A 12,969-nucleotide genomic window follows, 5' to 3' on the forward strand; every position below is an offset into this window, starting at 1 on the left:
CTACATCTTTTGGTATGTCATACAATGATTCTGGAGAGCAAGCGCTAGCAGTACGCTTATAGCCTAAACGTTCTCACGTAAGTTCTCGCATAGCAGTGAAGAACTCTTTCCAGGATATGGCAGAGTAGGGGGATAGACCATATATAGAGCTAAAGAAGATTTGGATGAGTGTATAGACTTAAGCAGAAGTCAACAATCCAGGCTATCGGTGTCGGGTACATGAGTAGTGACACTGCAGGTTGCCAAAAAACTTTGTTGATTTTGATTTGGGGAGTCCATACCTTCCTGTAGGTGGTAGCATAACCCAATTATCTCTAAATACTGTGTCCCTTTTTGAACTAGAAAAAAAAACTCTTATTTAAAATGACCCTATACTGAATTTTAAACTAAACCACAATTTGCTTAGTACCATTATTACCCAGAAAAGCTTATTTTGTGCACTTCTATAAATTACTTACACTTAAAAAAAAAAAAAAAATCAGGGCCTGATTTAAAGATTAAGTTCCACCAATTGGCATCTCCCTGTCCCTGTCATTGGGTAGTGGTTTGCTGTGGTCAGGTCTTTATCATAAGGTGAAGGAAACTTAAACCCTAGTAACAAAGTGAAACTAAATCAAAGATGTGCAAAGAAGAAGCTTCTCTAGGTAATACAGGTAACAGAAGGCCCTTAGGCAGGAATTTAAGTTTAAAAAGAGGTGGTTTATTTTATGTGGAAGACTGCAGAAGACGGACTGAACAAAAAAAACTCCTTTCCAAAGGTTAAATAATAGATTACGATTTACCACAGAACATCTTTCAGTATTCTTCTGCCCTGAGTTACTTGATAATAAACCAGCACTGTCCAAGTTCCTGTTGAACACCAATAAATTTGCTTACAAAAGCCAGTGGGAAAGCTGTGGAGACAATTGCTATCGCAGTGCGCAGTGTCACATACAATGGGTACTGCATGCTTTGCAAAATACATCTGAGTGAGTTTAATCAAAGTTTATAATACTTCATACGAAGGATTGTGCCAATTACACTAGTGCAGAGGTGAGTTTCTGTTGAATCATAATGCTCTAGAGTAATACCAACATGATTTTCACAGTCTTTAACAATACTGCATTTTTTTTTAAACATGTAACATTGAAAAACAACAAATGGAATATCCTGACTTGCGTCATGCATATTACAACCAATACAACACTGTATGTAGATGGAAAAGGAGACACATTAGCGATCACTTCCCTCCAACATGGAGAGAGACTAATGTTGAGTGGACAATAGGTGATTCTAGAGTGCTGGTGGCAGACATTCCGAGGCAATATCACTTCTCTACATACTGAACTGCAACTGTTATTTATAAGATCTTGTACTGATCTACCTCTGTGCCAGAGTGGTATCTCCTTCTCCAAAGTGTGTCACATGGCAGAATTTACAAGGACATTAACATCTTTTTTGGTTGGGGGTTTAGCAGCAAAATAGTAGCCATTGCAAAAATATGTTAAATCATAAGTATAGAAAGCATTAGATAGCAGCTAAGAGAGTGAACATATCCGAGGACCGAGGGTGGTTTAGTTACACGGAGAGTGAACCAATTGTTTTGCATGCTTATAGATGGAAGAAATCTGCTCCTTTCAATCAATATATCCCACTGGATCACAGCAGATATATGTCATATCAAGGTATATTTAAAGGGAAGCTATGATAGTTTAAGGGGATTTTATTTTAAAATTGTTTTGAATGTTTACATGTCTATAAACTGATATTTGTTATGTTTAAATTATTTGTATTACATCATTTTGTTACTGTTTAAAATCTGATTACAAGATGCTTCCATGGCACATACTTTAAAATGTAGGGCTTGCTAACAGGAAAGCCCAGCACTGTCTTTTGGCATTTTTTTTTTTACACTCAAATAACGAACTAAAGGGTTTTTGTCCCCATTAGGAGAGAAGAAGTAGGGAGGGGGGTTGGTGACATTTATTATGTTCCATTTTGCCACAGGAGCTGCAGAGAGTACCAATTCTTGCCTACAGCTCAAAAAGAAAATGGAAACTTTTTTTGCAGTAACTGACATAATAAATAAATAGAGACAATATATAAAACACTATAGATTCCATTTTTAAAATGGATTTCAATGGAAAATGGAAAATCCTGGTGTGGTTGGAACCTTTCTGTGAAGAAGAGTCCCACCTCAACCACCCTGTTGTAAAATCCCTGTTTTACTCTGTATAGTGCATTGCAGAACGGAGTATGACCAGTGAAATACAGAAGTTCCCATGGAGAAATAGTGGATTTTAAGGGTATACTCCAATATTAGATTTTACCTGGCACTTGCAATCACAACACTGTCACAAAAGAATAAAGAAAAACCTGAGAGCTGCAAGATGGGGTGAACATGAATTGGAAGGCATTCCTAATTTTCCTGAAAATACTCCTTAGAAAAAAAAATCAGATTAAAAGGGCATTTACAAAAAAATATGTATATTAAACACAGAATGAGAAATATGGGCTCCATAGGATTTAACCTATCATTTAGTTTGTGGAAAGAAAGGGTAGGGGAAATGGTATTAGAAGACCATGCCCCAGATGCAAACTTTTTAACCCTGAATTCACTAAAATATACAAGTGAACATTTTACAGATCTGACCAATGTTTACCGTACCAGTTTACTTATGCCATACCAAGCACAATTCTAATTGCCTTATTTGACACATAGTTGCTATGGGAAAATTTGGTTGCAGTCTCCTGGAAGCTGGCTTAGATCACAAAATGACCACCTTTTAGTCAATAGATACATTTTTTTCTTTCATTCACATCCTTAAAAAACATTGAAATACATGATTCCTATTGGAGATAAATAAAATCTCATCAGAATGTGTAGGACATATTACAGAAATTATTATAATAATTTATTGTCAAGTAAACCTGAAAGTAACAACCTCCACAAAAATGATTTTCAAAGGGTGGGGGCAGGTTTGATCCTCAGAGACTGCATGGCCATCGTTGGTCCAGGTGGGGGAGATCAACCTCACAGCCTAAGCACAGTTTTAAAGCCTTATTACTAATGTCACTGGACTGGGTGAATTCAGCTTGTATATGGAGGACCAAACCCTCCCCCACCTCTTCTTAAAAGCAGACACCTGATTTGGGCCAAGTTACCTTTTTAAATGCAAAACGAAGAGCTCAGGATTCAAGAAAACATAAAAAAAAGGATATTGCCTCTTCAATCTATATTCCACCATCATGTTCATGGTTCTTTGCAATACACTTATTATTCCTCGTAAAAAATTTTCACAATTGCCACATTGTCATCGGTTTCTTTGTATGAACAAAACAGAACCAAGCATTGTACATGTACTAGTGTGCTGTACAGACACTTAACACGTGAAAATAAAAACATGGCATACATTTTTACCAGCGCAAGGAGAAATATGTGAGCTATGCCCAGAACTACACAGTAGTTTCATTTCTCCACGGACCTGTTTTTATATTTCCTGTAGTATCAGAACTATAGATCATGGCTTCGTGCATGCTACCCTTGGGTACCCCGTTGGGATTTGTTGTGTTAAAAGGGAATGATTGTCTCCTTGGTTGCATCTCAAAGTGAGTATGGTGCACAGTATCTGAGTCAGGCATTTTGCCACAACTAAATATTGCAGTACTTGCATCGCTGCTCTCCGGTTGGCTGATGGTGGGGTAATCACTGGCTACACAACAGCCTCGTCGGTGGCCTGTGTGGCCCTCGTGCGTACTATGTGGACTGTCTGTGTGCGAGCTGTGGATACTCCCATCAATACTAGAAGGAATGTGATATGCATACTCCCTTTCTGCGGCTGACCTATGTCGACTGAAGTAGCGTGGCTTAGTTCTGCTTTTTAGACACCTATGCACGTGCATGTTGGGTCTGAAAGCACCTTCGTTATGTACATGGATGTGAGCTTCGTCTTCCATTAACTGTTCACAGTGAATCTTTGCACAGCATGGCGTGACTGGTGAAAGGCAGTTTACATGATTCTGAGCGGCTTGTAAATTTGTGAGTTTGCAGTGGCCCACAGAAGGGTGATTGTGATTGTACATAGGTGATTTATTAGGACAAGGTGATTCCTGAATGCAAGTTGCATGCCCCTGGGCATCTCCGTTGATGTTTACTTTCTGCCGAGTGTTGGCTGGCACTGGGTATGCGTTCCTTTTGGATGGACAACAGGACCACCAACAATGCCAAACATCGTCTCGTTTTGCACAGTGATGAATTAAAGTGAAGAGCCCTAGAGTGACACAGAATGCTCCATACAAGCAGCTAAAAATCATATCCAGGAAATGCCCTTGAGATACAGCAAGAGCCCCAAAGGTCCATGTTGCTGTAAAAAGGAAAAGAGTGAAAGCAGCAGCTCGGAGCTGAGCCTTGAATGAATGCTCATTTTCCAGCAGCGACGATGAAATCATGGAGCAGGTTGCCTGGGCAACTGGCCCAGCTTCAGCCATATGACTGTGACCCATTTCTGCACCTGCCAGCCTCTGTTGCTCCTCTGTCCTTTCCTTTAATTCATACTTCCGCTCAGGATGCCGTTTCAGCTGTACGTAGGTACAGAGGAAGTAAGTACAGGTGACCAGAACAATAAATGCAACAGGACCATAGAATGCACCCAGGCTGGGCTCCCAGGCCATCCAACAGCTGTGAACAGAAGAAAACAGACTTTGTTAGAACAGGACTTCATAAGATAAGCATCATAAAAAAAATACAGTGACCAATGTGAAAATGAAAGATTACAGGCACTGAAAAGCCTAGCATTTGAAACATTTGCTATTTCTTGGTCCCTATGGTTAAGCAACCCATGATGTACAATTCAAGAATAATGACCCATGTACCCATCATGATGTTGACTCTAAGTTTATTCAAATCTGCTACCTTTGATAGATTCTGTATGTTTATTATGAGATCCTTTGATGTTGTGGCAAATAATATCTACGCTGATACAACTTGTATGACTTCAACCTCTGTGTTATTGAACTTTTCTAAAATCTCAATAAAAACTATTGAAAATAAAAAAGAATACAGCTACTCTTTATTAATACATAAAAAAAGAGGTTCAGTTTAATAAGCTTGCTGATTCCATAAATTCACTTTTCTTTGAAAATTGTGTCATTTATTAGGACTGTCCATTCATGAAAGTATTTCCCATGAAAGAAAGCCAAGCATGGTGTATAGATTATATGACACCAACAGCAATGGAGCAAAGAAAACTAGGAGAGTAGCTCTATCCAAGATTCATTAAAGGATAGTAACTGATATCACTTAGAGGACCAGTCAAGAAGAGAATTATGGAAGCTGTCATTGGGGACTTGTTTTTACTTTTTTTCAACTGCTTGCCGACCAGCCGCCGCAGTTTTACTGCAGCAGAATGGCACGGCTGGGCAAAACAACATTACCTTATGCCGCTTTGCATTTTGGCCACGGGGGGGGGGGGGGGGGGGCGTGCGTGTGCCCAGAGCTGATGTGAGTGCCTGGTGGGCGCGGTGACCTCTGGGCACCCACGATTGCTCGTGAAAGGGTGAGAACCGGGATCTGTGTGTGTAAACTGGTGTGTGTTGCTGTCTGTTGGTGTGTGTTGCTGTCTGTTGGTGTGTGTTTGCTGTCTGTTGGTGTTTGCTGGGTTGCATTTTGGGGACTTTTCCTTTTAGTTTTTAATTTGCCTTTTGCTGTCACTTTTTAAATAGCTTTTTTTTTTTTTTTTTTCTTGTTTCATCAGTCTATCAATTAAGGGGTGTGGTTAATTGCTCACAGGTGCCTATTTAACTTGTTGTAGGACTCAGTCTGAGCGTGCTCAGTTTGAAGCTGTGGAGCTTGGTGTAAGTGTAGCTGGATTAAGTGGGAGTTAAAAACAAGTGTTTAAAACAGGAGGTTATAACAGGGGTCATAGTACCTGTGTAGTGTGAGTATCTGAGTGTTGTCTGAGTAGTCTGTGTGGATCGTTAGTACTTGTGTATTGTGTAACTGTGTATTGTCGTGTACCTGTGTATTGTCTTGAGTATTAGTGCCAGGAAGCTAGTTGTTAGGTAATTTGGACAGGGTAAAATCCCCAAATCCTCACCAAATTTAATAGGTACGATGCCCGGCGGGTGTGGAGAGGCGACTCTTTGTACATCTTGCCGCATGTATGCGTTCCTTGATCATCCGATCGAGGGCGAATACTGCTGTGCAAAATGTAAGCACATTGTTTCCCTGGAAGCCCAGGTTCTGAATCTGGGGAAGCAACTGTCAGCACTGAGAAGTCCCTCCATACTAAAGGTGAGCCAGGAACGTACACGGCAGGTGCCGGCAGGGGCCAGCACAGAGGCGGGTGGAGACAAAGAGGTGCAGGCACTAGCAAAGAGTAGATGGGTGACAGTCAGGAGGGGTAGAGGGGGAAGTGCCAGGGAGGCCGATCCAGGACTGGAGCATCCCAATAAGTACGCTCCATTGAGTGACATTGGTGTAACCAGTCAGGGACCAGCACTGCTGGAGATGAGGGACTCTCCTAGCTGCCAGGGGAAGAACTCCTCCAGTGAGAGTGGGGGGGCAGCAAAGGGAAAGGAAAGACAGATTCTGGTGGTAGGGGACTCAATTCTTAGAAGGACAGAGAGGGCAATCTGTAACCAAGACCTGAAGCGCCGAACAGTATGTTGTCTACCGGGCGCTCGGGTTCAGCACATCACGGATCTTGTGGACAGATTACTGGGAGGGGCTGGGGAAGACCCGGCTGTCATGGTGCACGTTGGCACCAATGACAAAGTCAGAGGCAGATGGAGTGTCCTAAAGAACGATTTTAGGGACTTAGGAGCTAAATTGAGGAAAAGGACCTCCAAGGTAGTGTTCTCAGGAATACTACCGGTACATCGAGCCACACCAGAGAGGCAGAGGGAGATTAGGGAAGTAAACAAGTGGCTGAAGAGCTGGTGCAGTAAGGAGGGGTTTGGGTTCCTGGAGGACTGGGCCGACTTCTCAGTCGGTAACCGGTACTATAGAAGGGACGGACTGCACCTAAATGAGGAGGGTGCAGATCTGCTGGGAATGAAGATGGCCAAAAAGTTAGAGGGGTTTTTAAACTAGGCGATGGGGGGGAGGGTCCAGAGACAGTGATAGCCAGCGCGGAAGATATTCCAGAGGGTAGTATTGGGGGCATTAGTGGTAGGTTAATCAAAGCACAAAAACACAAGGTGAGTAAAGTAGCAAGTCCAAGTTGCAATCTTGAAACACCCAATACGAGGACAATATGCGACCGGTCTAAACTATGTGGCATGTTCACCAATGCCAGGAGCCTGGCGGACAAGATGGGTGAACTAGAGATACTGTTGTACAAGGAGGATTTGGATTTTGTGGGAATTTCAGAGACCTGGTTCAACAGCTCTCATGATTGGCTGGCAAACATTCAAAGGTATACCCTATACCGCAAGGACAGAGAGGGTAAAAAAGGGGGAGGGGTATGCCTATATATCAAGAATAATGTACAAGTGAATGTGAGAGATGACATCACTGAGGGGGCTAGGGAGGAGGTGGAATCTTTATGGGTAGAGCTCCAAAGGGATGAAGCTAAGGGGAAAATAATACTGGGAGTATGCTATAGGCCCCCTAACCTGAGGGAGGAAGTGGAGACGGATCTCCTATCACAAATTGGATTAGCAGCAAGGATGGGAAGTGTTATCATAATGGGGGATTTTAATTATCCAGACATAGACTGGGCGGAGGGAACCGCGCATTCATTTAAGGCTCGCCAGTTCCTTAGTGTCTTGCAGGACAATTTTATGGGTCAGATGGTAGATGCACCAACTAGAAATAAAACATTACTAGATCTACTGATTACCAACAATACAGACCTGATAACAGATGTGGAAATACGAGGCAATTTAGGTAACAGCGATCACAGGTCAATTAGTTTCAGTATAAATCACACAAATAGGAGACATGAAGGGAACACAAAGACACTGAATTTCAAAAGAGCCAACTTCCCTAAACTACAAACCTTGCTAAAAGGCATAAATTGGGATAAAATATTAGGAACAAAGAATACGGAGGAGAGATGGGTTTGCTTTAAGAGCATATTAAATAAGGGCATTAGCCAATGTATCCCATTGGGTAATAAATTTAAAAGAGCGAACAAACATCCTGGATGGCTTAACTCAAATGTAAAAATGCATATAAAAGCAAAGGAGAAGGCCTTCAAAAAATACAAGGTTGAGGGATCATCCACAGCATTCAGAATTTATAAAGAATGCAATAAGAAATGTAAGGGTGCAATTAGGTTGGCTAAGATAGAACATGAAAGACACATAGCGGAGGAGAGCAAAAAAAATCCCAAGAAATTCTTTAAGTATGTAAACAGTAAAAAAGGGAGGACAGACCATATTGGCCCCATAAAGAATGAGGAAGGACATCTGGTTACAAAGGATGGGGAGATGGCAAAGGTATTGAATTTATTCTTCTCCTCAGTCTTCACGAGTGAATTGGGGGGCTTCAGTAACCAAAACTGCAGTGTTTATCCTCATGACACAACACAGGAAGCACCTACATGGTTAACAGAGGACGGAATTAAAATTAGACTTGAGAAACTTAACATTAATAAATCACCGGGACCAGATGGCTTGCATCCGAGGGTACTTAGGGAACTCAGTCAGGTGATTGCCAGACCGTTGTTCCTAATTTTTACAGACAGTCTATTGACTGGAATGGTACCAGCTGATTGGAGAAAAGCCAATGTAGCACCAATATTTAAAAAGGGCCCAAAAAACATCCCTGGGAATTACAGACCAGTTAGCCTAACATCAATAGTATGTAAACTCTTGGAGGGGATGATAAGGGACTATATACAAGATTTTAGTAATAAGAATGATATCATTAGCAGTAATCAGCATGGATTCATGAAGAATCATTCTTGCCAAACCAATCTATTAACCTTCTATGAGGAGGTGAGTTGCCATCTAGATAAAGGAAGGCCCGTAGACGTGGTGTATCTGGATTTTGCAAAAGCATTTGACACAGTTCCCCATAAACGTTTACTGTACAAAATAAGGTGCGTTGGCATGGACCATAGGGTGAGTACATGGATTGAAAACTGGCTACAAGGGCGTGTTCAGAGGGTGGTGATAAATGGGGAGTACTCAGAATGGTCAGGGGTGGGTAGAGGGGTTCCCCAGGGTTCTGTGCTGGGACCAATCCTATTTAATTTGTTCATAAACGACCTGGAGGATGGGATAAACAGTTCAATCCCTGTATTTGCAGACGATACTAAGCTAAGCAGGGCAATAACTTCTCCGCAGGATGTGGAAATCTTGCAAAAAGACCTGAACAAATTAATGGGGTGGGCGACTACATGGCAAATGAGGTTCAATGTAGAAAAATGTAAAATAATGCATTTGGGTGGCAAAAATATGAATGCAATCTATACACTGGGGGGAGAACCTCTGGGGGAATCTAGGATGGAAAAGGACCTGGGGGTCCTAGTGGATGATAGGCTCAGCAATGGCATGCAATGCCAAGCTGCTGCTAATAAAGCAAACAGAATATTGGCATGCATTAAAAGGGGGATCAACTGCAGAGATAAAACGATAATTCTCCCGCTCTACAAGACTCTGGTCCGCCCGCACCTGGAGTATGCTGTCCAGTTCTGGGCACCAGTCCTCAGGAGGGACGTACTGGAAATGGAGCGAGTACAAAGAAGGGCAACAAAGCTAATAAAGGGTCTGGAGGATCTTAGTTATGAGGAAAGGTTGCGAGCACTGAACTTATTCTCTCTGGAGAAGAGACACTTGAGAGGGGATATGATTTCAATTTACAAATACTGTACTGGTGACCCCACAATAGGGATAAAACTTTTTCGCAGAAGAGAGTTTAATAAGACTCGTGGCCACTCATTACAATTAGAAGAAAAGAGGTTTAACCTTAAACTACGTAGAGGGTTCTTTACTGTAAGAGCGGCAAGGATGTGGAATTCCCTTCCACAGGCGGTGGTCTCAGGAGCATTGATAGCTTCAAGAAACTATTAGATAATCACCTGAATGACCGCAATATACAGGGATATGTAATGTAATACTGACACATAATCACACACATAGGTTGGACTTGATGGACTTGTGTCTTTTGTCAACCTCACCTACTATGTAACTATGTAACTATGTAAACACACAAATCTCGGTTCTTTCAGGGGAGTAGAGACAGATCGTGTGTTCTTACTAAGTATGAACGCCGATGTCTCTCTCCTCCTAGACAGTCCAATTCCCCCTACAGTTAGAACACACACTAGGGAACACAGTTAACCCCTTGATCACCCCCTAGTGTTAACCCCTTCTCTGCCAGTGACATTTATACAGTAATCAGTGCATTTTTATATCACTGACCACTGTATAATTGTCAATGGTCCCCAAAATGTGTCAAAAGTGTCCAATTTGTCTGCTGCAATAATAATAATAATAAAAATGCCATAAATCTATCCCCTATTTTGTAGACGCTATAACATTTGCGCAAACCAATCAATATACACTTATTGCGATTTTTTTTTTTTTACCAAAAATATGTAGAAGAATACGTATCAGCTTAAACTGAGGAAACATTTTTTTTTTTGATAAAAAATGTGTAATATTTATTATAGCAAAAAGTAAAAGGTATTTTGTTTTTTTTTCAAAATTGTTGCTTTTCTTTTGTTTATGCGCAAAAAATAAAAACCGCAGAGGCGATCAAATACCACCAAAAGAAAGCTCTATTTGTGGGGAAAAAAGGACGTCAATTTTGTTTGGGTACAACGTTGCACGACTGCACAATTGGCAGTGCCGTATCGCAAAAAATGGCCTGGTCGTTGAGCAACCAAATCTTCCGGGGCTAAAGTGGTTAAAGTAACCCCATCAGTCACATATAAAACCCCAGCTGAAGCTTCCATAATAGAAGAGGTATTATACCTATATGTCCAGTGGCCCATGTCTCCTACCTTTGCTCCCTTCCAGCACTGCAACCTTAGACCCTTCAATATTCAGTACTTTGGGACTGTCAGATGCTTATGTCCTCCACCACCCACTGTCTTGTAGTGATCTAGGGGTTGGTGGAAGGAATCACAGCATGCAAGAAGGAACACAGGCATCCAACATTCCCAAAAGTGTTGAATGCTGAATAAAGTGATGGAGGCTATAGCATTGAATCAGATGGAAGATATGGCCTGCCAGGGAGGTGAGCATAACACCTAGTGAAGGCAGGCTCCATTTGGATTTTTTGTATGACCAAAAGGTTAGCATTTAGGTAAAATATGATCTATTATACTTCTCTTTGTTTCGCTACTTAGTGACTGACTACTAGGAAAACAATGGTCAGTAAACCACCCTGGACCTTTCATATATAAAAATTAACCAGCACTGATAGCTCCCTTTAGGTTTCCTAATATATTCTGAATAAATAAAAATATGATCACTATTGCCTCCTGAAACAGTATATACAATATCACTCAACTTACAAATCATATTAAATGCTGGCTTTAAAGTGTTATGTAGAGTCCAAACGTTTATTTTTATTTTTTAAGTTTTTGGCTAGAGTAGAGAAGGATTTTGTCATTAACAAGTATGTTACCAGAAGCAGGTATGTAGAGTGCAGCCAAACTCACATAACAATACCAACACACACAACACACATTATAAAGCACACCGTGCTCTGCACTTTGGATCCAACTGTTAATGCAGATCAATTTTCCACAAACAAAGTCACTTTGCTACCATAGAATCGGAGACATCACAAGTATATGCTGGGATAAAACTGTCTAGTTTTAGGAGAAGTGTCAACCCCTTCCTGCCCAGCCCTAGTGTCCCTTTAACCGAGTCTTTATGCCCAGGGGATGAGAAAGACCAGCCGATCACATGATCAATGTGATTGGCTGTCACATTGGTCACCTGATAGGAAGCCAATCTCCCTGGCTTCTGATCATTAGTAGAGACCGAGAGCTGTCTTTGACGCCTCAATCTCAGCACAGAAAGCTCAGGAACCCATGAATGCATTTGAATGGGCCCATATACAAATAAAGTTCCCATATTCCAAATCTGTCAGATTCACCTATCTTTTGCAGATCTGGGTGTCTGAGGCAAAGATGGGGAACTACTGTGTATGTGTAGCTTTTTGCAACAAATTTAAGCAAGACTTTGATAATACCAAGATGAAGTTTACACTGATTTTGTAAAAAATATTGTATGAAAGGGTTCAATTCTCAATGGAGCTTACAGTAAAACCCACTGTAATATCATACACAAATTTATATCCAAATATGTTACTTACTACTGTGCATTATCTTCATTCCCATAGTTTTTTAAGTTGGTTGCAGCAGTTACTCCACAAATGATAAAGGGTACTCCACCACTTATGAGATAGAACCTATGAAGACACAAAATGTTTAGTTTATGAAAGTATGACATACAGCTGGAATTGAGGAGGTCAGTACAACAGAGGATTACCATATATATGGTTATATTGCTACGTGTATAATAATTTTCTGTGAAACCAGTTCTAGGTTCTGCCTTTGTGTTCCATGCTTTATACATGCTCTGTCCTTATTGCAAGACCACAGTTACTAGTCTTGTATTTAGACATGATTGTGCCCTCAACAGAACTACAGTTAAGACTTATATTGTCAGCACACCAAGAATTTATAAAATAGCATCCAGAAGTTTAAAGAAGAAATTACATCACAGGATAAAATTGCGACCTTTTGAGGCCATGCAGGACACATTTGAAGAAGGGGTCTCAAAATTTAGCAATTTTATGCTGGGATGTGATCACTCCAATAAACTTCTGTTCTGGTGATATATGCCTTAACCTTGTGGTGATACCAGTTCTCAGCCATTGACACTTATAAAGACATTTCCTAGACCATGTGCAGTGGGAATATTGCATTGGATTTGGTAGATCTATTTTTGGATCAGTAAAGACCCACCAAAATTAGAGAAAGGAAAAATGATTTTATGACCTATAAAATATGTTTTGAC

At 41.0% G+C, this 12,969-nt stretch overlaps 1 protein-coding gene across 5 annotated transcripts in view; it reads right to left on the bottom strand.

Moving 5' to 3' along the window:
* Window positions 1-959: 959 nt before the first annotated feature.
* Window positions 960-12,969, bottom strand: part of ADGRA1 (adhesion G protein-coupled receptor A1) — a 1,332,527-nt gene continuing 1,320,517 nt past the window's right edge. For all 5 annotated transcript variants that reach the window (XM_073596079.1, XM_073596078.1, XM_073596080.1 and 2 more), the window contains 2 exons: window positions 12,263-12,358; window positions 960-4,657 (listed from right to left, as the gene is read on the bottom strand). In XM_073596079.1, coding sequence (XP_073452180.1) covers window positions 3,436-4,657; window positions 12,263-12,358 — 1,318 coding nt within the window. In that variant the 3' untranslated portion in view covers window positions 960-3,435. The remainder of the gene's footprint in view (window positions 4,658-12,262; window positions 12,359-12,969) is intronic.

Source organism: Aquarana catesbeiana, linkage group LG08 (assembly GCF_042186555.1).
Source record: "Aquarana catesbeiana isolate 2022-GZ linkage group LG08, ASM4218655v1, whole genome shotgun sequence".
NCBI classification, from domain to species: Eukaryota; Metazoa; Chordata; class Amphibia; order Anura; family Ranidae; genus Aquarana; species Aquarana catesbeiana.